The sequence below is a fragment of the Rousettus aegyptiacus genome, unplaced genomic scaffold (genome assembly GCF_014176215.1).
Source record: "Rousettus aegyptiacus isolate mRouAeg1 unplaced genomic scaffold, mRouAeg1.p scaffold_m13_p_7, whole genome shotgun sequence".
NCBI lineage: Eukaryota > Metazoa > Chordata > Mammalia > Chiroptera > Pteropodidae > Rousettus > Rousettus aegyptiacus.
In genome coordinates this window covers 56608426-56634295 of record NW_023416310.1, presented here as the reverse complement: position 1 = coordinate 56634295, position 25870 = coordinate 56608426, and the positions used below count along the sequence as shown (strand labels likewise).

General features: G+C 40.5%; 1 protein-coding gene, 1 long non-coding RNA gene and 1 pseudogene across 4 annotated transcripts; 1 reads left to right on the top strand and 2 right to left on the bottom strand.

Moving 5' to 3' along the window:
- Positions 1-178: 178 nt before the first annotated feature.
- Positions 179-7170, bottom strand: MAT2A (methionine adenosyltransferase 2A). The gene is made up of 9 exons (XM_016136815.2): positions 6942-7170; positions 4730-4807; positions 4511-4633; positions 3786-3898; positions 3558-3701; positions 3169-3387; positions 2757-2939; positions 2459-2592; positions 179-1787 (listed from the first exon to the last, which is right to left on the bottom strand). The coding sequence occupies exons 1-9, from the start codon at positions 7030-7032 to the stop codon at positions 1685-1687; spliced, it is 1188 nt and encodes a 395-aa protein (XP_015992301.1). The 5' UTR covers positions 7033-7170; the 3' UTR covers positions 179-1684.
- A 227-nt stretch (positions 7171-7397) lies between these two features.
- LOC118605442 lies at positions 7398-20363 on the top strand. 3 transcript variants are annotated; one of them, XR_004952156.1, is made up of 4 exons: positions 7398-8536; positions 9073-9199; positions 11233-11415; positions 19675-20363. It is a non-coding gene; the product is annotated as an uncharacterized LOC118605442 (long non-coding RNA). The 3 variants fall into 3 exon arrangements; XR_004952157.1 differs by lacking the exon at positions 19675-20363 and adding an exon at positions 13302-13922; XR_004952155.1 differs by lacking the exon at positions 19675-20363 and having other exon boundaries at positions 11233-12060.
- A 3035-nt stretch (positions 20364-23398) lies between these two features.
- LOC118606066 lies at positions 23399-23517 on the bottom strand (annotated as a pseudogene).
- Between the last annotated feature and the right edge of the window lie 2353 nt (positions 23518-25870).

Genomic DNA, 25870 nt, shown 5'->3' with positions numbered 1-25870 from the left:
ATCTTAAACTTTCTTAGCACTAGGGATAGGACTTACAAGCCTATTAAATGCCTGTAGTCAGGGTTGAAGATCTGAAGTGATTTCTCTGAACCATGGGTAGAATTATCATTCAGAGTTAAAAGATATCTCTTCTCAGATCATATTCCCATCAAGACTTTTTAAAGAATAACAGACACAGTTAAGGTAGAACCTAGCATTTTATTTAGATCTTCATTAAACTGTTGGAATTGAGAACCAGACATACGTAATAAACCTTCAAAAATAGATCCTGAAAGGCACTTTCTGCTTAGGGCAAGCAGTCATGGAATAAGCATGTAAACAAGCTGGCTTCTCTGTACCACACCAGCCAGGTCTGCTTTCTCCATGGCTAGCTGCACCAGCTCTGCCCTCCCTTGTTAACACCAGCCAGACCCCCGTAGGTCTAACCCAAGGTTTTTCTGTAGGACACCTTGGCCTACCTGGGAACGCTGGAAACATGTTAAAGGAATCATGGTGAAGAAAAAAAAAATCTTTTAAAAGCTGCCATCTGAGGTGATGGCTTCTCTGTACTTACGCCATACCCCAGAATACAATAAATAAGCAATTAGAAAATGTTCAAGTATGAAGGGATTTTCCTCCTCCCCGCCAAAAGCACTGCTGTCTGAAGGAAGCTGGTTTCTCTGTAGCTACACCAGCTGTTCAGAAAGCTCATTGGACCTGGTTTTGAAAATAAAACAAAGTTAAAACCCTGGGAGGAGTTATTGTGCAGTGTGGAGTACTTAGTCTTTCTTATAAAGAAAAAAAAAGTTATCTGATACCAAAGTGTGCAACCTACAGACCCTCAGGTACTGCCCTGTGACTTCTCTGTATGACATCACAAGGGTGCCAAGTGCCTGTCTAGAGCTAGGAGTTGGTGGTTTGGCTAGTGCTGAAACCATGCATAGGATTGGGTGACTGAATAAAAACCTTATTACGTACGTCTTCCAAAAAGACAGCTGGGTAAATGGAGTGATTTGATTTGGTGCTGTTTAAGAGATGGCAATTAAGAGCATAAGCACCAGGGAGATAGATGGTTTAAAGGTAACTGCCTTTTTAAAAAAATGTCAGGCTAGAGCTCCAACTGGAACTTGCGTTACATGCAAGAATGATTGAATAGGGAACACTCCCTGACGAAGAGCTACATAATTAGAAATAGATCAAGTTATAGGGAAGATAAGAGAAAGCTTCACATTCATAATAGAGCTCGAGACATTACAAATTCATGCTGACAGGGCTGTGGCATTGCCAGACAGAGGCTATAATGGAACTACAAGTACTTTACGTGCACATCACAAGGACATTTTCAGCATCTGGTGGGAAAGTCAATGCAATTAGAATTTTAGGGGGTTGGGTGATAGGGCACAAAGGTTCAATTTCAAAGCATTATTTACTACAGTGTTGTTGGTTTGTTTCTAGGCAGTTACATGGATCACCTATGCTCACTAAATTCATTATAATGGTGAACAAAACACCTAGGGACAGAATAGCAAGCCGAACTTACAGTCCCCAACACAAGCTAAAATTCATGTCATTGACTAGAGTGACTGCAACTGATCAGGAGCTGAAAGAGGACAGGAAAATTTAGGAAGAAGGGCCCTTTCCCTCAGAGCTTGAAGGCTTCTCTGTAGCCTACGCCAACAAGTCTGGGGGAAAAAGGCTAACACTTTCAATATTTAAGCTTTTTGGGCACTTCCCATGGGAAGCTGTCCCTACCAAAGTGGCCATAGGCTGCAGTCCTCTGATAAATTGGCTTCTTCAGATCCAGATCCCTGGAATATACAAGTCCGTAACTTAATATGTAGCATTCAATTAAAATAAAGCAAAACAATCAGCAAGACTCATTTTCAAGACTTCTGGCAAATGAGTTCAGTTCTCTGGGGTATGCTAGGAAAAAAGTTTGTGGCGAAAGTGTTTGTTACTTCCCTGGTGTCCAAACTCCTTGCACAGTCCTTATTAGTAACTACAGTTGTTTTTCCGTCCCTGGCTCAACAAATGTGAAAACTTGTCATTATTCTGAGAAATTTCAAGTGTCAAAAGCTCATTTGAGATCATAGAATACTTACCAAGGTCCCATTGCCCACTCTACACCATGGTTATTTTCTTTATAACAGCCTCGAACATCCCATTTATCTGTACTAATTCCTTTTAAATAAACATTCTCCCATAAGATGAGCAAAAAGCCCATTATCAAACATGGAAGACTTTCTAGGGTGGTTAAGTCTAAGCCACAGAGTACTATGCTTTTAGATTTTTCTTAATTTAAGCTTTTACTTAAGATAATTTAAAAGATAACACCAACACATTTTAGGAATTACAATGTTCCCCCACTTGAGTCTTCCTTCACACTCTTTTACCTACTCTGATTTGAATATATCTCAAATATATACACACCCCACACCCTTAATGTTTTTTCACTAGCAATAGGCTTTACCATCTTTACCTGACAATGACCCCAGGGCGGAGGTCAAAATTCTTCTTCACAATCTCTAATAGCTCTCTCTCACTCTTCTGAGAGGTACCATAATGGAAAATGGAGATAGACAATGGATGAGAAACTCCAATAGCATAAGAGACCTAAAAGGATTCAAACATAAGAATTAGACTTGGAAAGACCTACATAACACTTGTATAATACAGTGGTATTGATAAATTAAAAAAGACAAGTAGTTAACTACTAAATACCCTCTACCTCCCGCTAACATGCCTTTCAATCAGTCATTTTATAGAAGAGTATATACCTGAACAAGAACCCTTCTGCATAGACCTCCTTTAACAAGGGATTTTGCCACCCATCGAGCAGCATAAGCAGCTGAACGGTCCACCTTGGTATAGTCTTTTCCTGAAAAGGCACCTCCTCCATGAGCTCCCCAACCGCCATAAGTGTCCACAATGATTTTCCGGCCAGTCAAACCAGCATCACCCTGAAATTACAGCATTTAGTCACTTTCTGCCTCATCCTTTTCAGCAAGTGGTTCTAGATCAAGTTTGTTGTTAAATGCCTATCCTGCATGATTCAGCAAATATCCTCGGACAATTCAGATGTAGGCTTCAAGAAATCTAGAAAAAGAGGTGGTAGTAGCCAAATTTTTGCATGTAACCATCGCTGAAAAATCCAAAAAAGTAAACTGAACTGACATTATAAGGCCTTACCTGAGGCCCGCCAATAACAAATCTGCCACTTGGCTGTAGATGATAGATTGTATCCTCATCGAGGTATTTTGCAGGTACAACTGCTTTGATGACTTTCTCCTTTAGGGCATCCCTCATCTCATCAAGACAAACTTCTTCATTATGCTGAACAGATATAACAATTGTGTGGACTCTGATGGGAAGCACAGCGCCTCGATCCTGCATATACTGCACAGTCACCTTGAAAGCAACATAGATAATGAGATCATCTACTAAGACAGCTCTAGGTCTTCTACCCTAAATTAATACAAAGGACAAACACTATTCTTTTTTCAGTTAGCTTTAATCAGTTTTATTAATGCTCTGGACCAATGTAACACGTGTAATCTAGCTTTATGATCATCACTTACTTGAGTTTTAGAATCTGGGCGTAACCAAGGCAAAGTACCATTGCGGCGTAGTTCAGCCAGTTTGGCATTGAGCTTGTGTGCTAAGACAATGGTTAAAGGCATACATTCCTCAGTTTCATCAGTGGCATAACCAAACATCAAACCCTAAAAAAAGAAAAATCACCAATGTGATCAATCCAAGCCTTAGAACTAAATGTTAGAAAATGCAAATAACGTCTACCAAAATACCTGGTCTCCTGCACCAATGTCTTCCTCATTCCGGTCAAGATGAACCCCTTGAGCAATATCTGGTGACTGTTGCTCCAAGGCTACCAGTACATTACAAGTCTTGTAGTCAAACCCTATAACAGAACAATGTATTTTTAAAAATAAATAAATAAATAAATAAATAAAAGCTACAGCAGTACCTTTTTACAATTACTAGAATGCTAAACAGTCCACTCTTGCACAACAAATCTGACACTTGGCTACAGATGTTAGATTGTATCCTCAACAAGAAATTTTTCAGATACAATGGCTTTTAACTCTGTGGCTCCCACTTACACACTTAGCCCTCTGTATTCCCAAGGTTTTGCATCACTGATTCAATCAATAGCAGGCTGGAAAAAAGAATTTTCAATCCACAAATGTGGAGGGCCAGCCAACTGTATACATTATCCCACTCCATTTTATGTAAGAATTTTGAGACTCCTTGGATTTTGGTATGCTGGATAGGTCCTGGAACCAAGGTATGACTGAGTTTTTGGGGAGTCAAAAGTTACATGTGGATTTTCATCTAATATACCTAAACCTTAATACTTTTAGAGAATGGAATAGGGCAGAAACAAAAGAATAACAAAACTATACAACTGGAATTAAGATTAGCAGGAACCTCCTGGAAAACAGAGCTAGAGAAGGCTTAAAAAATTCTAGAAAAATTAGAAGTGTAGAAAAGCCAACTCATTAAAACGCACCTTTGGAAGAATCATCATATCCAATGTGTTTAATGGTTTCACGAACCACTTTCTGGTAGTCAATAGCAGCTCTGGATGTAATTTCCCCAGCAAGAAGGATCATTCCAGTTTTAGCAACAGTTTCTAATAAAAAGAGGTTTACAATCAAATGTCATTTCTATAAAGTAATTTTCATGATGCTACGTTTTCATCAGTTGATAAGCAGTGTTCTGAACCTACCACAGGCCACTTTGGCATCAGGGTCTTGTTGAAGGTGAGCATCAAGGACAGCATCACTGATCTGGTCACAAATCTTATCTGGAAAAAAATAATTCCTGGCTCAATATCTTTATTGTTAATGTAAGTATGTCATGCTCCCTTCCTTTTAACCACAGCTATAAAAATCTTTGGTAAAGCTTTTTTTTAAAATTATAGTAAAACCTACATAACAATATTTACCAATTAAAACATTTTCAAGTATATAATTCAGTTATATTCCAAGTACGGAGATCTTACTGCCATGCCTAGCTACCGTATAATTAAAGCACTACTTTGCCAGAAGCCATTTGCCTGAAGAATAAATGCTGGATGTAGTGTTGCGTGTTACTTGAAAACCTGACATCATCATCTTAATATAGCTGCACCACAAGCACACCAATTCGATAGGCTAACAGAACACCCGGTATTTAATTAAAATACAATTAAACTTGTTATGGCATATACACTTTATACCTGACACTTCAATCCCAACTCTAAAAGTATTCCAGACATTTTGAAAAATTTAAGTTCCCAGGCAAAACTATTTCCATCATGAAATAGAACAGCCACATCACTGAGATTAATCAAGTGAAAGCAAAAACAAAATGGTTCACCTTCAATTCGAAAAGCAAAGCTAGAAAACGCTTATCTTTAGAGTATTGCTGTTCAAACAATTGTATTTATTTTATCCCTAAAGTTGCATTATAAATCTAACCAACCAGTTTTTTGTTATCTTATCAATTTCTCCCTGATCCTGAGGAACACCAATTAGGGCAAAGAGAAATTACGTCAATTCAAGAGTTAAACAATAAAAGCAAGGACAATTTATGAACAAAACGAATAAATGGTGAATCATATTTGTTATGAGTAGTCTTAAGAACAAGACTGGGAAATACCCAAACGTATTCTGAATCCTTGTCAATGTTCTCTCCACTAATTAAAACTGGGAGAGAGAGGAACAGAAATACCCCCTATATATCACTTTCCTGCATTTTTTATAACCACGCAAAACAATTAAAGCAAAAAATTATTGCAGTCGAGCCAGAAGTTCAAGACAACCTACAAACTGTTATATATGACTGTGACTTAAGTGATTAAGTTAATAAAGGGTAGGTCAACAATGGGGGGAAAAAACCCAAAAGCCCACATCATACCAGAACACCTGATCTTCACTGATTAAGTCTTGGGGGTTGTCCCTTCCTATACCATTAAGTTGCTTGTGGAATTTCATCAAAGGCACAGTAGACTCGAGAAATGGATCCTTAAGCCATCGGACTAGCTAATTACATCTTTGTGGTGGTCAACCTAAGGGCAGAAGCAGTCCAGCAAAATAACGATCTTTGCCAGGTGATGTTTCCAGGATGCGACTGAAAGTTCCTAGAAACAGCTTCATTCGTTCACATGTAAACTGATTCCCATAATGGCGGACCAGTGGACAAAGCCCGGAGAAGGAAACGTTAGGTAAAACCCTGCCTCTAACGGTAAGCACCAAAGACTAAAATGCAATGGCCGCTTACGCTTAACTCATGCTTCCCATCCTTTTTCACCCACGGCCCAAATAAGGCATGTCTTCTCCAACGCGCGCTATATTTAGTTGGAGGTTGTCACTTCGAAGGCGAGGCAATATACTGCCTAAGGGCATGTCCATATCCTTTGAGTAGTAATGACTTAAGCCAAGGAATTCATGGGAGAAAAGGCGTCACGAAGAACGGGCTCCCCACTTGGTAAACCCGAGCGCTCCCGCTGCCGGACGGCTCCGGCGGCCCAGACGCCACATGCTGCAGACACGTGGTTGCGGCTGCAATGCGGGGCGCGCGCTCCCGAGGGCCGGGCGCGAGCGCTCGAAGCGGGTCGCCCACTCGAGGTTTTTCGGACGCCAGGGCGGAGAGGAGAAAATAGTGCCCTCCCCGGGTAGAGTACGAGATGCCGCAACCCCCGCCCTTCTCATTTTCTGGAATCTTCCGCAAGCCGAGGCGCGCGGCCGGATGGGAGGGGAGGAAAGGAGAGGAAGGGGGAGGGGAGCAGCGGCCACGCGCTGGGCACCCGCGGCGCCACGAGGAGGGCGCGCAGCCGCCGCTATTCCCACTGCCCAGCAAGCCAGGGTAACGAGAGTGGGCACCGCCGCCAGCGGGTCCAGGGCAAGCCCAACTCTGCCTACGCCCCGCCCCTCGCTTCGCGCCAGGATTCACCTCACCTGGGTGGCCTTCCCCCACAGACTCTGAGGTGAAGAGAAACGTGCCCTCCTCGATGAACGCCTCATGGAAGCCGTTGAGCTGCCCGTTCATGTTGGTGTTGGTGACAGTAGCGGTATAAGTGGCGTTGAAGAGAAAAGAGCGGTGAGGCGACGGCTGCGAAATGCGAAAGCAAAAGACAGCGTTCCACTATGCTCCGGCGGGCGGCGCGGAATGAACGGGGCCGCGGGTGGCGAAGCCCAGTATTTATACACAGCGCCAGCGCGCGCCCGCTTCTGGCCCCGCCCCTCAGCCCCGCGCGCCTATGCGCCACTCGCGCGGGGTGGGAAGGGGCGGTTCGCCGAGAGGGAGCTCGGGCTAAACCACTTAGCGAGGCAGGGGGAGGGAGTGGAAGTAACGCGCCCCTCCAGCGAATACTTAACTATAGTTAAAGCATTCATAACAAGTGGTAAGTGGAAACGCGAGTGTACGGGGTCGTTGTACCCTTCCGTGTTCGACGTGGAAGGAAAAGCGATAAGGGCTTAATGCGGCTGTTGCCCTGTGCTGTGACCTGGCACCGCCCTTTCGACCGTTGACCGGGCTATCTGGCGGCGAAGTCGCGTCCCCCAGCGGTGGCCGCGGGAATCGTAAAGGTTTTGTTCTCCGGCTCTTATGCGTGGGTCTTTCCGGTCGCCCCGCCTTTGGATGCCCGAGTGACGGGGCCAGTGGCTGTCAGCCACGTGAAAGTGGCCATCTTGGCTGGTCAGCGAACGATTCTTCGCACCGCAGTATTCATCCCCACCGCGCTTCTGGCGGATGGAAATCCTGAGGCGGGCCGCCTAGCTGCTAGTAATTTCTTGGTTAAAGCTTCCTTGATGAAAATGGCCGAAAAGCAGAATAATGAGAGTTTTGGCATAGATTTAAACAATTGCCGTCCTCCTACCATCCCCAGCCCTAAAGTTTCTAAAGGACCTTTCACTTTGTTGACCCTTCAGCTCCAGCCATTTTTCTTTTCAAGAAAGGAGGCCTTTCACAAGGCTGACCTTGCACTTGCTGACTTTTCCTGTCTGAAAGGGTAAAAAAGAAATCGTTTAGAGTGACATTTCAATCTTCTGTTCAAGAGACAGTCGAATATTTTTCTCATGGAAAAGCCCTAGAGCCTTTGTCTAAGATTAAGCAGATCTCTTGACAAGGTGAAACGGTTCGTTTCATGAAGCTTTCACTTTAAAATGTCCACATGCATTTGTGCCAGTTTTGCCCATTAAAGGAATTCTAGGGGAGGCGGAAAGAACAAAACTTGAGCCAACAAGGAGTAGGAAGGGAATCAGAAACCGAGTTCATGGAGCCCCGGTTTGGAAGCCTACACATGGAAAGGAGGGCGATGTCACTCCCTGTCGTAGGGGCTGCAGCCTCAGCGCACGGCTGGCAAGGGCTGCTGTGGTGGTGGCCCTAAGCGCATTAACATCGGCTTTAATGATGTTATTAGAGAGGCCTGCTCCTAGGATAGGATGGATGCACTGGGGACGTGAATGAGACCTCAGTGGGAGCCTCCTGCTGCTTATCCTCAGAGAATTAGGTAAATTCTGAAAAATCCTCTCAATGACCAACAGGAGGAAAGGTAGGAGTTTGCGGGCTGGGAAACAATGGAAGCATTTGGGCTGTACCAGGGGGTTTGACGAGGATGGTAAAGAAAGGGTTTATCTCTACACTTCATGACCATAGCCATGGTCACTCAAAGCAGGAGATATAAAAAAGAGACAACATCGATGTTAATTTTATTTGTTGGCTTTTATTTTTCAAACTAACTTCATGGAAAACTAATAATTTTTTAAGTGTTATTTCGTTTTTTTTTTTTTTAAAGCAGAATGCCAATTTATTAACTCACAATGAGTAATAAAATTGCCTACAAATTCCATGTGTAGGCTGGTTGGTGCATTATCTCCTAGCAGAAAAATCTATATGGGAAGCCAGAATATAATTACGAGGTTATTTGATTAATATGGAGTCAGAACAAGGGGATTGGTTGAATTCAATGATTAGCTCATTAACCCCTGATACTCTTATGTTACCAACTCCACTGTGGGGCTGGTCTTGCCAAGGAGATTAGAATCAGCTGTTCATACTTGCTTATCGACTTCTCTTTCTTGCTCATAGCATGTGTAATAATATCCTGGTTGAGAGTCGGGGTTTCGGAGTCCAGCCTCTACCATTTATTAAGAGTGATGAGCAAACAACATTTCTACATGTCAGTGTCCTGAGTCTGTAAAAATTGGGATTGAAGGTAATCATGCAAGTAAAGTCTTTAACATAATATCTAGCACATAATAGGGTTGCTTTTTTTTCATATTAGCTGTAATTAAACCTTCAGTGGCTTCCAATTGCTGTTAAGATAAGAACTAAAATTGCTACAAGCTCTGAAAGGCCCAAGTGTGATTTGCCTGCTGCTTCTTCAATCTTGTGCCACTTTCTTTTCTGTCTTCTACTTTGGATTTCTTTTAATTAGTAACAGTCAAATTTATTAATTGATTAGCATCAAAACAAAACCGGACACATTTTCATTGATTTTATTTTATTTTTTTACATTGTCCCTTCCTCTCAAATATTTATGAGCACCTCCTGTTAGGCAGACCCACAGACTGGTGATGACAGACCTGGTCTCTGCTCACATGGAGGTCTAAATGAGGGGCAATGGCTGGCTAACTCCTCATTCTTCCTACCCTAGCTCAGCTGCCACTTCTTGGATGAAGCCTTCACCAACACAGATTTCTCACAGGGTCCTGTGTTTTTCTATATGGCACTAAGTGCTCTTTGAAATTACAGTTTTGGCAATTAGTGAATGTCTTAACTCCCATCAAATTTGTAAGCTCCATAACAATAAGAAGGTGGTTTGTTTTGCTCAAACTTTGTTGCTGAGTGCCTGACACAGAAGGTGCCTGAGAATGTTTGAGGAAAGGGAAAGAGAGAGAAAATAAGAAAGGAGACAAGAGGAAAGAATAATAAATATAAGGGATGGCAGAAGGAAGTGAGGAAATGAGAAACCCTGGAGATCATGTAAAATAAATGAAAAGAGCTACTGCTTTGTTTTAGTCACAAGCATAATTAATAAAATTAAGAGCTCTTTAACAGGGAAGCTCATCACCATCCTGTTCTCAAAGGAATGAGATTTCTGATTCCATACATTAGTTCCTTTAGAGTAAAATAAACCAGGAGAAGTTACTAGTTTATTTCATATTTAACATTAATGAGATTTGTGAAATGTTGAAATGTTGTTTGTGAATGTGAAATATTGTAAAGCACATAGGAAAAATTTAATCACTCCAGATTTCTCAACCCAAAGAACATTAATGTAGCAATAGTCCCTCTTTCATGGGATTGGATAAACTAGTGTTTGTGACTCAGACAGCAAATATGACAACTTCAGGTCTTATTAGCCATCAAGGAGAGAGGTCTAGTAAGAGCATTTGCACTGCAAGAAGCTGTTGATTTGGCAGGAGAAAAGACAAAGATGACAGTAGGTATATCAAAGAGTGATGGTAAAGGTCTGGAGATGCTCAGAAGAAAGCTCCTAAGCTGCGAGTCTTAAGAGTACTTTCCTTCTATGTGATAACAGGCCAAGAAAGGAGAAATCTATCCAGATGGCTTTAAAATCAGCCAGTCTTTTAGGGTCTCAGAAGCAACTCAGATCGCCTCAAAGCTAGCTAGCTCTAGTGGGATCTGAAACAAGTACTATGTGAATCCCTTCAATTTTAGGCTTTTTGTAATTTGTTTTTGTTTCTGTTAATGATAACAATATAATTTATTGTGACAGGCACTGTTCTAATATTTATACCTCAGTAATTCCAATGAGGTAGGATTTTCCTTCCTGTTTTACAAATAAAGAAACTAAGATGTAATTCACTAAGTCACAAATCAGATTAGTAGTGGAGCAGGAACTTGGGCCTGGGTCCGAGCTCTAGGTACAGCTCCTTGTTACATGTCAAACAGCAATACTTCACATTTTCTGAGGCAATTAATTCTACGAACACATTATATATATGATAAAAGTGTTATCTTTCTGGACTATGGACATATTCGTGGGAAGCAGTGGGTCCTCAGAGTTTAATGTGCATGTGAATCACCTGGGGATCTCATTAAAATGAATTTTAGAAAGATTCTGTATTTCTAGCAATCTCAGATGGGATTTATCCTGCTGGACTATGGATTACACTTTGAGTAGCAAGGATGTTGACTAGCAGTCTGCCAACTAGGATAGGGCACTGCGACTACATGAAGCTCTGCAAGGTCATTGATATTTTTAATTAAATCTATTTCCAGATCCCATCTTTCGTATGAACTATTTTCTAAAACTGACCTGCCTGAGATAGAAGAAGAGGTTCTTATCTCCCAATTACCTTGTCACAGTGTCCCTTCTCTTAAGTGATTAAAGAAAGAAAGCCCTCTTACCCAGCTGAATCTCACTCTGGGATGCTAAACAAAGGAACACACTGAAATATTGGTGTAAGTATTGAGAAAATGAATGATTCTGATAACTAACAAATCTTTTTTTTGCAAGTTAAATCTTGTCTAATCTTTTTTTTTCCTACACAATTGAATGACTTCATGACGTTAGCTGAAAGATCATTAAACATAATTTTGGATAGATCACTATGTGGTTTTTATATTTGTTTGTTTTTTGTCATTTAACTCAGAAGGAATTAAAAATATTTAGTAAAAGTGCTCTAACAAAACTCTTTCCATAACTAGTTATTTATATGAACAAGGTGCATCTATAAAAATTAAAACTAGGATTAGAATCAATAATGAACTCTTTCTAAAGATAAGTAATATTCCTCCATGGATCGTAAACTAATGGGGGGGGGGGACCATTCACTTCATAGCACACACACGTAGCTGATATATTTTTCTTTTTTGATTGATAATTGTAAAAAATATATTTGTTATTTTGATCAATTCTGTACTGATTATTATATTGATAAGTCAAACCAAAGGACATTTTTCTTACTCTTAGAGACTTATAATAAACATTTTCTAGTATATTTTAATTATGCATATTTTGATACAGAATAGGTAATAAGGTGATTAATAAAAGACATTCAAGATATAATAGATTACATTAGTATAAAATTATATTGGAGAAATAGATTGGAGTTCATATAGTAAAAGAAATAATACAATTTTTATCACTGTCAAAGAATTTGTTCATGTATTTTTATTTTTCATCTATTTTTTAAATGAGCGATGGTGGGTATTCTCTATGTATTTAGATTTCATTGATGTGTTTAGGAGTGATGGTTTATTAAATTTTAAATGCCAACATTTACAATATGCTGGAAGTTACAACCTTTTAACTATACTTATGATGAAAAACTTTAAATGTCCACTTAAAAATATGCTGGTAGCATGTAATTAAAATATATATATTTGGAGTTAAAAGCTGCAAAACTTTGAAGATGACTTACCGAGACCAGTTAAGAAGAGAAGGTACTCCAAGAATTCAACCTCGATTGTTTAGAAATGAATTTCTCTGAGTTTGAGTGAAAGTGATTATAAAAGAGGCAGCCTAGGATAGTCCAGGCAGGAACTTCGTGTTAAGCAAGTCCAGGTAGTATGTGGAAATATTATCAAAAGTGTGATCACTCTCTGGTATAAAATAGTTTGTAGATGCTATTAATCAGATATTTTGCAGTTTCTACAACCTCGGCAGTATTGACATTTTGTGCTGGATAATTCTTTGTTATGGGTAGCTGTTCTGTGTGTGCATTGTAGGATGTGTAGCAATATCCCTGGCCTCTACCCACTAGATGCCAGTAGCACCCTAACCCCAACACCCCAAATTGTGACAACAAAAAATATACTCCTTGATTAAGAACCACTTAGCTATTAGAAACATTGCAGGGTTATTATTGTTAATGCCGGGATTCATAAGTTGAGGTCCAAATTGCCTGTAACCTGTATGGAAGGCAGCTTTGTTTTCATTCCCTTTAAGGATTGGAATGAAGTTGTAAGTTCCTAAAAGTCTTACTTGATGAAGCTCACGGCCCTGCAGAGTATAAGGCTCCTGTCTGTGGACTACTACAGCTTGAGTCTCTGACTTTGATAGAGCGACATGGAGCGACATGGGTGAGGCTTGATGGTGAAGCAGATTTGAGGCTGGCCACTGCTCTCACTGCCCGGAGACAAAGCTATAGGCAGTGTGGAGATGGCCTCCCTACCTGAGAACCAAGAATACCAGCTGACCATTATATCACACATAGTCGATCTAATTGATCAAATCCAGGAACACAGGAAGTGTTTGTGGCCATGATTGTGTGTCTGTGTGGTGTTTCACCTTTATTTTAGGGACAAAACATACTGGTGAATGTCACTGCCTGCTCATCTTGTAGGTCATCCTGGACTTGGATGGGAAATGGCCCTTGCTAGACAAGCACAAGCTCAATAAAATTGCTCAAGACCTGCAAATTCACTACCTGTGGTCCAGAGCCACAGGAAAATGCCAGCTCCCTTTGGCTCAGTGGTTCATAAGCTTTTTTGGGGTTTGAAGAAAGCTATGGATCTCTCCCTAGAAACATGCACCACATACACTCATACACACATAATTCTATGTATAATTTCTGAAGTTTCAACCATATACTACAAGTTAAGAATCCTGTCTAGTATCTCTCATAAATTTAACTTCACATTCTCTAGTATTCTGCAGTCCCACCTCTAGAATTCATTCTAAAGAAATAACAGCATTTGATATGTAAATGTGTTGTGTGTATTTATATCAGCATTGTTTATAATAGCAAAAATATAGAAACAGCTTAAATTGATACTAATGGGAAATTGAAGCATTATTAATTTGATTGATTCATAATGGACTACTATGCAGCTATTAGAGAATGAGGTAGAACTATCTGTTCAGAACTGACTGAAAATAGGTCTGTGATATTCTGCTGTTTAAAAAATGTGCAACAATGTAGAGTATCATCTTATTTTGTAAAAATTATATATATATATACATATATATGTATGTGTGTGTGTGTGTGTGTGTGTGTATTTGGATTCATAGAATAAATTCTGGGAGTCTAAACACCAAACTTTACAGTGAATACCTCTTACATTTTTTCAGTATTCACTCCAGTGTTACTTGAAATAGTAAAAATTTGCAAGAATTATTTCTGTAAGTTAAAAAAGCAAAAAAGATTACCAGCAACAACGGAAGTGAGTTATTTCTAAGGTATGGACTGCGGTGGATGAACAGGCTTCAGTCTAGTCAGCTCCCCCAGGTAGATTTGGCATTTCTATGGCACATCTCCCATGAGAAGCTCCCAAATCCAAACGACCTGCTTCTGAGGTGCTAGACCCACTGCAGGGTCCTTTGTGAAAAGGACAGCCTCTTTATGTTCCATTGTGTTGATTCTTCTGAAGTCACTTGTCCCTAGGGAGACCACTGAATTTTAACACTTTTATACACACAAACTTTACAAAATAAACTGTCAAAAATAGATCTCTGTCTCTCTGTCTCTCTGTCTTTCTGTATCTCTCTCTCTCTCTCTCTCTCTCTCTCTCTCACACACACACACACACAGACACACACACACACACACGTACCCTGGATATTGCCCACAGTCCAGCCAAAATTACAGTGCTCTGAGATACCCTATTTCAGAGTACCTATCTCAGAGATACTGCTGTAAGCATTACTTTGGATTGAGAATTTCACTTAGAGATTAGATGACATTCGTTGTGTCTGGACTCTGGCTGGGCCTTGAGAACTACCTCTCGCAAACTATCTTGTGGGTAGTCTTTGTAGATATGGCTTGATAAGTGCAGACTCTGCCCTCTCCTTGGACTACTACTATGCCAGGCCCACTTCTGCTACTAGTGATACTGCCAGGCTCTGGTCTGACCCTCTTCCATTAGACTCCTGCCATATGTTCATCCTAAAGTTCCTTCAGACACACTTGGGAACACATGAGTGTGGGGAGTGGGTGTTGAAGACTCTTGTGTAGCACTTCATTTTTCTTGTCTAAACAACCAAATCACCAAAGACACTTTTTAATAGTAAGTGGATCCCTGTAGATTTTTTTCTTGGGAACTGAAAAATAAATACAGATATCCCTTTTTTTTTTCCACAGTAATTTCTTTAAACTTATTTCATACACATTTATAAAAGTAGTAAAACACATTAAAGAAAGTTTGGAGGAATAAGAATTTAAATCCAGAAATAAATCCTTATATCTATGGTCAATTATTTTTTCAACAAATCATACGAGGACAACTGAATAGCCATATGAAAAGAATGAAATTAGGCCCTTACCTCATACCATATTAACTCAAAATGGATCAAAGATCTAAACACAAGAGAGAAAATCACACAACTTCTGGAATAAAAACATAGGAGTAAATCTTCATGATCTTGGATGAGACAATAGTTTTATAGATATGACACCAAAAGCAATTGGGCAAAGTGAAAATAGATGAATTGGACTTCACCAAAATTAAAAATTCTTCTGCATTAAAGGAAACTCAACAAAGTGAAAGGACAACCCACAGGATGGGAGAAGATGTTTACAAATCATATACCTGACAAGGGTCTAGTATCCAATATATATAAAGAACTCTTACAAGTCAACAATAAAAAGACAAGAAATCTAATTTTAAAATGGATGAAGAATTTGAATAGATATCTTTCCAAAGAAAATATATGAATGTCTAATAAGCACATGAAAAGCTTCTCAACATCATTAGTCATTAAAGAAATGCAAATCAAAACCACAGTGAAATACCACTTCACACCCGCTAGCATGGCTATAATAAAAAAGATGGACAATAACAAGCATTGACAAGGATGTGGAGAAATTGGAACATTTGTACATTGCTGGTGGGAATGTAAAATGGTGCAGCTGCTCTGGAAAACAGTTTTGTAGATTCTAGGAAAGTTAAACATAGAGTTGCCATGTGACCCAGTAATTCCACTCCTAGGTACATACCCAAGAGAGTTGAAATATATATTCACACAAAATCTTGTACTCAAATGTTCATAGCAATGTTTTCACAACAGCCCAAAGGTGGAAACAAACCAAATATCTATTGATGGATGAATGGATAAACAAATGTAGCATATTCATACAATGGACTATTATTTGGCCATGGAAAAGAATGAAGTACTAAATTATACTATGACATGGACAAACCTCAAAAACTTTATGCCACGTGAAAGAAGTCAGTCACAAAAGATCACATATATGATTCCATTTTTATGAAATGCCCAAAATAGGCAAATCTACAGAGACAGATTAACGGTGGCCAGAGCCTAAGAGGAAAAGGGAGTAGAAAGTAATTGCTAATGGGTAAGGAGTTTCTTTTGGAGATGATGAAGTAAGGAGCAGTCAGTGTGTTGGCCAAGCACCAGTGGGCAGAAAGCTCCAGGAGTAGGCTTTTACTTGAATTTCCAGAGGCCACTCAATCTTCTTTGTTTGCTTGGGAATCATACTTGGGCAAAGGTGAAATTCATGGAGTTCTATCAATATATTAAGTTCCCTGGGAAACTAGACAATAATTAGTTCAAATACCCAAACTCATAAACTAATCATCAAACAGGCAGAGGATATGAGCAGTCTATAAGAAACAAAGAGCTAAAAGACATGTGAAAAATCATCAGCCTCACTCATAGTTAAAGAAATGCATCACAAAACGAAAATTCATTTTTCATCTATCAAATGGACAAACAAAAGTTTGGTAATGCCCAGTGCTCACAAGATTATGGGGAAATAGACACCCTCATAAACTGTTCCGAGGAATATAAACAGATTCATCTCTCTTGAGAACAATTTAGCAATGTCTGTCAACATTTTGAATGTTTGTTCTCATTGACTCAGCAATTCTACCACTAGGAATTTGCCCAAAGGATATACTGGCAAAATGATGCCAAAATCATGTGCAAATGTGATTACCGAAACATTGTAATAATGAAAACCTGGAATGTACTTAGCCATAAATCAGCAGGGGACCAGGTAAATAGATCTATGTAATGGAAAAGTATGAAATCATTAAAACATGGGGTAGAACTATATATGTGGACCTGGAAAAATCTTCTAAATGTTTTGTTAAAACCAATGTGCACAGCAGTGTAATCTCTTTTTGTTAAATTAAAAAATACATAGGTATATGGAGACTTTTTTAAGGAATGATACATAAGAGGTGGTAAGTTTTGGAGAATAGCACTGGAGTTTGAGGGAGGAAAAGATAATTTGCTTTTTATTTGATACTTTTCTATAATATTTGATTTTTTTACCATGTAAATATAAGATTTAAAAAATATGTATTTTAAAGCAGACAAAGAATGTGGAGGAACGAAGAGAGAAAAGAGAGATCCCTTAGATGGGAGATTATGGTTTGTCCTCTCAGAATAATCCTGTTTTAGCTGCGTTAATAAAAGCACTGTGACTGGATCATTTGGGTTTTAGGAAGACCACCAGTGCAGCAGCCTGGAGAATGGAAGGGAGATATGAGACTAGAGTCAGGACAGCTGGTCCTAAGGTTTTTGCAACAGAGTGGGCCTCAAATTCAGGTGGTAAGGGTGGGGTGGAGAGACTGCCCCTGAGAGGAGAGTTATTAAAAAGGGGAAACTGACAGGCTTGATGCTTGATTGGATGAGGAAGATGAGGCCCAGGCGTCTGCCTAGGGAAGCTGAGTATATGGCAATGCTGCCCAAGGAAACACAGGGAAGGAGAGGGTTAGAGAGACCAGAAGAGGGTGGGGAAGAAAATAATGAATTTAATTTTTGAACATGTTGAGTTGAGTAGCATGTTGAATGTGATCATGTTGAATAGACATATAGGTATGGAGCTCAGAGAATTCTGAATTGGAGATGGAACACATCAGATTAGGTCAAATAATCAAAACTGATCATAAGGAAATTGTGTAGACCCCCCCCCCCCAAAAAAAGGCCCATTTCAAAGTGGGTCTCTAGAGATCGCCTAACCTGTAACTGTTGGGTAGAGGAAGACAAACCTGGAGTGAGGCTGAGGAGTGATCAGAAGCATGAGAGGAAAAAGTGAGAGGGTGCGGGGGAGGGAAGTCTAGGCTCACAGACTATTGTTCTCTGCTCCTGGCTAGACACTGTGGCTGATTTTCAAAGCTATTCCCTCACCAATGCCAATTGCTCTGCTTTTGCCACGTCTGCCCGGTAAATCCCAACCCTGAGTTTTCTGTTTATGCTCCTGAAAAAGACCACCCAACCAATGAGAATGGCCCCACTTCAAGTTCATGGTTTATAACCTCCTCCAGGCTCTTCGGTACCACCCATCAATTTATTTTTCTTTATCTCTGATTGGCTCTGGCTCTCACTCCTGTTATTCTAAATTATCACCATGTTCACTTCTCACATCTCACTTTCACTCTCATCGGGACAAATGAGGCCCCCTTTCTATAAATGAATCTAAAACTTCTTTCCCAAATATTCAGCCTTGGAGGACGAGGTTCAGCTCCTGTTTAGCTCTAGAATGCTCCTGGGAGGCCTCGTTAACCCTGTTCTACCCCCGACCCTTGGTTACTTGCTCCTTAGTCCGTCTTGCTGTATCACACATTATATGTTTCTCTATAACGGAGTTTACCATGCTGAACTAAAGTTATCTCACTGTCTCCTCCTTTATCTTGATCCTATGCATGATATTTCCCCCCTTAACTTCTTATTGATATGTAACATCCAAGCAAAAAAGAATGCACATATTGTAAATGCGTAGCTTACGAAATTTTCACAAACTGAACATATGCATATAATCAGCACCCAGATTAAAAAACCAAGCATTACAGCACCCAGAACCCTCCTTGTGCTCTCTTATACTATCTCTCTCCCCAGGGGAACCTCTATCCAGTCTTTCAACAGCATAGGTTAGTTTCAGCTGTTTTTGTAAATTTTAAAAAATAGGTCAAAAATAGTATATAGTCTTGTGTCTGGCGTTTTTGATCAATATCACATTTGTCATGTTACATGCAGTGCCATATTGTTACGTGCAGTCCCAACAGTCTTTTTCCATTGCCATATAATATTTCATTGTGTGAATAGACCACAGTTTATCGATCCATTCAAGTATGATGATAGTAACCCTATTTGAGACTATTGCAAATAGCAGGCACTATGTTTTATTCATCTTTGTATCTCTAGCATTTCACACTATGCCTAGCATAATTGTTTGTATGTAAACAGGTAACAGAATTCAAGGAATACTTTTCCACCATATTCTTGGATGGTCAGATAATACCTGAAATAGTAGATTGAATCCTGAGTACCATGTTCAAAATGTTTTAAAAGGGCCCTTGATAACTTGAGTTGTCTACAGAAGGCAGCCATGATGGTGTATCTGGAAGCCATACAGTATTAGGTATGCTGGAAGGCACTGAGACATTTATAATGGAAACAAAAACAAAGGGGATTAGACATAGACCACATTACTTTTGAAGACAGCACTGGGCCAATGACTAAATAGGCAGCTTTCCGCTCAACAATAATCTTGATACTGGATTATATTTAGAGAGCACTTAGCATACACCAGGCCCTGGTATGTGCTTTGGGCTTTGTATCTATCAGTTCAATAGGAGAATGACTTTTTTAATGATGAAACATGAAATGAGCTGCCTGGTGAAACTTTGATCGCTCCACAGCTACAGAAACTGGTGATCCTGGGCCCTGAGAAATTATATTTTAGGTCCATGGTTTATCTGAAAAGCCCTCCTCTAACTTGGCTTCCTTCCCTTTTCCCCTCCTCATAGAACTGCCTTCTTTCCTGAGCGTGAACTCCTGAAGTGTCTCCCTGGGTCCCACCACAGCAAGCAAATTATGAAGTGTTTCTGTCGAGAGCTTCCTTCCACTCCATACCCACCTGTCCTGGCCGGGACCCTGTCCTCTCCACCCCAGGATGTCTGTCCAGCTTTTCTCTCTCCTTCTAATGACACAAAACTTTCACCTGCATAGATGATGACTCTGGCTGGGGCAGTGACCACATCAGGCCTGACCCTTTGGGTAGCCAAGAATTATCCTAAAGTTTATTTGTTTTTTCATTTCTTCGAGACAAAAGTATGAGGTAGGATCAATGAAATTTAGAAAGTGCCTGGGCAGAGCGGGTGGTCGGGGGAGAGGACCTGGAGAAAATCCTTCTCTAGATGTATCTATCCAATTTAGGCTTTAGAAAGAAGAAAAGCCCAGACAAATCAGGGTTGCTAAATGCAAAAGGCGTTTGTTAGGAGAAGCAAAATGCTGTCATTCTCACAGGATAGGCTGTTCTGCTGGCCCTGAGCCAACATGCTTTATCTCCCCATTGACTCCTGAGGCCAAGGCCTGGCAGCTGCAGAATCACCAAAAAGACAGTGGCCTGAGTTAGACCAGCAGGTGTTGTAAAGTGTTGGCCCTGTGTCCCCTTTTTGCCCTCCCTATCACTTTCTCTGCTCCATTCCCTGCTCCAGAACCCTGTTCTCTCTTCATTCTTATTTCTTGTGAGTCATTCATTCATTCCTTCATTCATTTATATTTTTTTAGAAGAGGGCTAGAGGGAGTCCAAGATTTAGGAAACTGGACAACAAATGAGCAGATTGCAGAAGCCTCACTCTGTCCCACTCCAGCAGCCATGATTCATGTCTTCTATTTCTTCTCTGTGCTGGACAAAGCCAAACATACACTAACAGTGTTAGCACAATAATTTTAGCAGTCCTGACCTTTCTCTCTGAGCCCTGGAGTCGCCCTGACTCCCAAGCGGTGACTTGCTTGTGCTTAAAGAAGATTAGCACTTGCTGGAGTCTGCAAGGCCCTATACTCAGGATGATGGGAATCAAAATAGAGATTACCTTATTTGACTTAAAATTTTCCACTTGAAAGATAGAATCCCCTAGGGAAATACACTGAGGCTTATACATATACAAGTTGAAATTGGATTTTAAAATTAGTTTGCCAGCTGTTTGCTAGGTCATGCCTTAGGTTCTTGTCCTTGATTGATGTTGGGTCCATTTGGGAAACGAGGCCAAGAGGGGACAGAGGGACTGCCAAGGCTGCAGGATCCTGGATGCCTAGGGACTTTCCCAGGATCCCTAGCAGTTGTTGCTATGGGCCTTTAGAAACCCGCTGAACCCAGCACCAAGGTCTGCATCTCACTCAAAGAAACTGACAGAGCTCAGACCGCCTCCCCAAGACTGCACCTCATCCCTGCACTGCCTCTTGTAGGCCAAAGTCCAAAAAAAAAAAAAAAAAACAAACAAAAAAAAAAACAAAAACTGGTCTCAAGTGGAAGAGTTTTTCACAATTTTTGTGACTCAATATTTACTTTAGCTCCTGTACCACCTTCAAGTGATCCATACATGCCCAAAACTCTCACCCCCCTCCTCTATTCCTGCTTGGTGGCTCTTAGTCTCTCAGGTCTCAGCCAGAAAGTCACTTGCTCAGGGAAGCATGATAGGCCAGAGTGTGGTGCTTAAGAACACAAATGTGCCAGAGTTTGAATCTTGGCTCAGCTCTTTCTAGCTGTGTGACCTCAGGCTAGTCACTTAACTCCTTCATGCCTTAGTTTCCTCATCTGTAAAATGGGGATAGTGATAGCACCTATCTCATTAGGGTTATTGTGAAGATTCAGTGAGTGAACATATGGTGTACAGAATACATTAAGTGCTTAGAACTTGGCCTGGCATGCAATAAGTGCTTGCTCTTAATACTCTCTACAGTACGTCTCCCGAGGCTCAGTTGCCTGCTGCTGCCTTGAGCTTCCCTAGTTTCTTGTACTTATGTGTAGCACCTGTCCTCCTCCTCTTTATTGCTTAATTATCTGTCTTCATGAGAGCAGGAACAATGGCTGTCTTGCTCTATACTGTCTAAACCTTATAGCCTAAATTGTAGTCAGCCTATGAGATACTCAAGAAATGTTGCTGACTATAATAAGTGAAATATTAAAAAGAAGAAATGCTGAAAGTCAAATGTAATCCAGAAGACAAAAAAACCTGGGGCTTGGGTCATTTTTCTTCATCTGTATTTCCTCCATATACTTGGGCTTTTCATTTTGTTTGTCTGGCTTTTTTTTTTTAAATTTTTTAGGCAAGGCAACCCCTGGTTGACCTCACAGATTACAAGGTCCTTGTCAGCTTACAATCCCTTATTTTTTTATTTTTTACCCCTACAGCACCTGGTCTTCCTAGGTGGTCTCCCATCCAAGTATTAACCAGGCCCGACCCTGCTTAGCTTCCAAGATCTGATGTGTCTGACTGTTAAACAAAGAGAGTTGATGAATTTCAAGTTCTGGGATTATGAGGATAAGGCTTTGTTGTCATGTCTTTTGCAGGAGATTTCCACCCCACCTAGTTTTTCAAAATCTAATTAAATATTAAATGCATACAAAAGAATAGATTATATGAGCAAAATATTTTTAAAAATGGACACTCAACTACCTACAACCCTGCTTAAGATATAGGTTATAACCTACACCATTGGATCCCCCTTGTGCATCTGTCCCCATCTCAGCCTCCTCCTAATTTTGTTGAGTATTCCTTTGCTTTTCTAAAAATACCCACCCCTCAATGATATGCTGGTTTTGCATGCTTTTGAACTTTATATAAAATAAATCATACTGTATATATTTTTGCTTTGCTTTTCTCACCATTCATGATGTTTGTGGCATTTGTCTATGTAACTGTATAATATTCTACAATGTGAATACTCTGCCATTTTCTTCTCAAGTCTCTCAATGGATGTGTGGGTTTGCAGTTTTTTGCTATTGCTGGCAGTGCTGCTATGAATATTCTTGCATGTGACTATTGGAGCCCACACTCAAGATTTTCTCAGGTTTTTTTTTTTTTCCTGAATCCTAAGGTTTATTCATTTTCAACTTGTCCAGATAATGTTAAATTGAATCTTCTGTCCTTGATATGTTCATCTTTTGGTTCTATCAGATCTATCAGAAACGGGCTTTGAACTTGCTCTGCCATGACCCCCACTTCTAGGTGCAATAAGGTGATTGAGTGTCTTAGAAAATATCACCTTGTGGCTTGGGTGGATTCCCTCTGGCTCACAAGCACCACTTAGAGACCCACAGACAGAAGCAAACTCTGCTGACCCAAATCCCAATAAAAAACAGAGATCTGGAAATGGCATTCTGACTATCTCATTTCTTTTCAGGATAATAAAAATTTAAATATTTCTTCAATTAAATGAAAGTGAAATTGACATTAAAAATGTCAATTTCCTTGTTATAACTTGCCTTTGAACCCACCGTTTTAAAATTCCAGTGTGTCTGGATTGTGGTAGGCTGTCAACAAATATCGACTTTATTTTTGGGCATTTGTCACCTTAGTCAGTAGGATTATTTAGGGAACTGTCTGCCAAAGCCAAAAATGTAAATCCTTTCCCCTGTTTTCTCTCTTCAATGGTTTTATGCTGCCCTTATAATAATAATTTAAAAGAAAGATGTAACCTGATGAATCCCTAAGACCTGTTATGACTTTCTCCACAAAACTTTTTTTTCACCTACGGCACCTGATATTCCTAGGTGAAATCCCATCTAAGTAGTAACCAGGCCCAACCCTGCTTAGCTTCCAAGATCAGATGAGATTGGGCATGTTCAGGGTGTCATGGCCATAGATGCCATGAAACTCTTTTACATGTTTGGTCACTGTCAGCTCAATCGGGTGTCTTGGCCCAGCTTCTCCGTCTAGTAAGAAGCTCCAAGTTCTTTGGTCGCTCATAGCCTTTTGAGAAGGCACATTGATCCTTCAAGAAAATGATCCTCTGGGGCAGATCATAAGCTAAATCTGTGGTTAAAAGCAGTAAGTTATAGAAATCAGCCAGTATTGTGTATAAATCCAGTCACATAGCCTGGGTGAGGTCTCAGTCACTGCAATTCACTCCAGAGTGAATACATTCTTTTTCTCTCATCACATGGCAGCCACAAACTCTTGCCAATTTGTCATTTATAATGTTTCTCCTGCCTATTCCATCATTGTGTCTGGGCCTTTTTCACCTCAGCCTGAACCACAAGGTACAGAAATCATCTTCCTGCTTGAGTTTCTCCTCATTCTAACCGTTGCTGGACAAATCTTTAAAAAATAAAAACCGAACAACAAGAAGAACGAAAATCCATACATAATAATTATTTTCCCTGTAATGCCCCACTTTTGGCCCCCAAACCCATTGGCTTCCACAGAATAAAATCCAGAACGTTCAGTTCCAAAGTATGCAAAGCTCTCCCCAAACCCCTATGACCTCTATGGCCATCTCTGCAGAAGCCTGCACAAACATACCCTATTTTCAGCACAGTTTTAGAGCCTCTGCCCAGCATTATCATCTACTCTCCCTCTAAACATACCTCTTTTCCAGCATGGTCCACATGCCAAGTTCTTCAGATCCAGCCAGGCTGTGTTGGCCTCCACAGCTTTGCTTGGGGCTTCTCTTAGCCCAGAAACCACCACTCTGCTCCTGTCTCTCAGGTCCCACCCATCCTTCAAGTCTCCACCTCCTCCAAACCTACCCCTGACTCCCTTAGCCTTCGACCATCATCCCCTCCTCTAGACTTTTGTCCTGACCCACAAAATATAGTTTATTCTGTATAGACAGTCCAGCTGGATTGTAAGACCCCAGAGGGCAGAATCATTACGTTTATGTAGGTCAGTACGTTTTATATTCTGTACCAACATGTTGGCATAACCAGTGGGTTAATATTGAGTAAGCTCAAATATTTTTTAAAAACACATGTGCGTGAGCAAAAACACACACACACACACACACACACACACACACACACACACACACACATTTGGTAACTAGTGTATGACAAGCAGTTGTGAAGATCCGGGGTCTTTAGGAGAGACCTCATCTTATTTGAGACCTGCTAGGCCATGGCAGTCACCTCATAGTAATCTTGTTTTGAAGGGTAGATAAACTTCATTTAAAGTGAAAACAAATATTCTAAGAAGGATTTTTCTTTGATAGGAAGTAGAACCATCTGTCCTAATCCATGTTATATTGCAAATATTTACGTTTTTTTAAAAGAGTGAAAAAATAATGTCTTTTTTATGTAGTCTCTTCATGGCTTCATCCTGCCCATTTTTGCAAAACCTATTTTCACCTTGGGACTCTTTTGCTTAACACTGTGAAGTGATTTTCTGTTTCCTAATGCATGGAACATAAATGCTATCAAGCCTGGCTCTGAGGCCTCAGCTGTCTGGCCTCTTCCTACCTTCCTGAAGTCATGACCCTGCCCACAGTCAGCCTCCACCCCACCCCTGACCCCTGAGTGCACAGCTATCCATGCCCCTCACTTGCCCCCAGACTCACATGGAGGCTCAGCTCTTTCTTTCGGCCTCTGGCAAATATTACAATACACAGCCAGCTTGAAGCTTCGTTGAAACCACACAATTTGGCAATCATAATCTCTCTTGAAAGATTTTCTGTGGGTTACATTTAGCTCCCTAGCTAAAGGGTAAAGTCCTTCAGAGCAAGGACTGGTTTTATTCACCACTGAAAGCACTGCTATGTTTGGACTGCAGCCAGCCTAGAGTTGCAAAAACCTCTTCAATGCTGAGGTAATCAGGACACCTGGCCATCCTTCTGCCTTGTCCCCTCACTGTCTTCCTCCAAGACCTAAGCCATCCCCTTCTCAAATCAGGGCAGCCCTCAGTGCCATCACTTATCTTAATTAGGTAAGAATAATCAGAATTGACAGGTTTAAAGAAGCCTTTGGGGAGCTATATTCTGATTTCATTTATAAGGGGCTTACACTGTTAATCTCATGTAAGTCAGGAAGGCAAATGTCACCCACATTCTACAAATCTGATAAAAACACTACGGGAAATGAGTGCTTTGTTTAAGATCACACACGTAGGCTGTGTCAGGACTGGCACTTAATGTCAAGACTAATCTTTTAAGTCCAACGATATCCTTCCTTTTTTCTGCACAGGTTGCTTCTTGGTATCCAATGGTGATAACAAAGCTATTTTT

Bases quoted from the DNA above. Each gene is read 5' to 3' on its own strand.
- MAT2A (XM_016136815.2), bottom strand. From the start codon at position 7,032: ATGAACGGGCAGCTCAACGGCTTCCATGAGGCGTTCATCGAGGAGGGC. The intron at 3,702-3,785 runs GTATTTTGGTAG...TTCTTTTTTTAG, and splicing joins ACATTGGTGCAGGAGACCAG to GGTTTGATGTTTGGTTATGC. The intron at 1,788-2,458 runs GTAAAGATGGTA...TGTATATTCCAG, and splicing joins CGCCCTGGGGTCATTGTCAG to GGATCTGGATCTGAAGAAGC.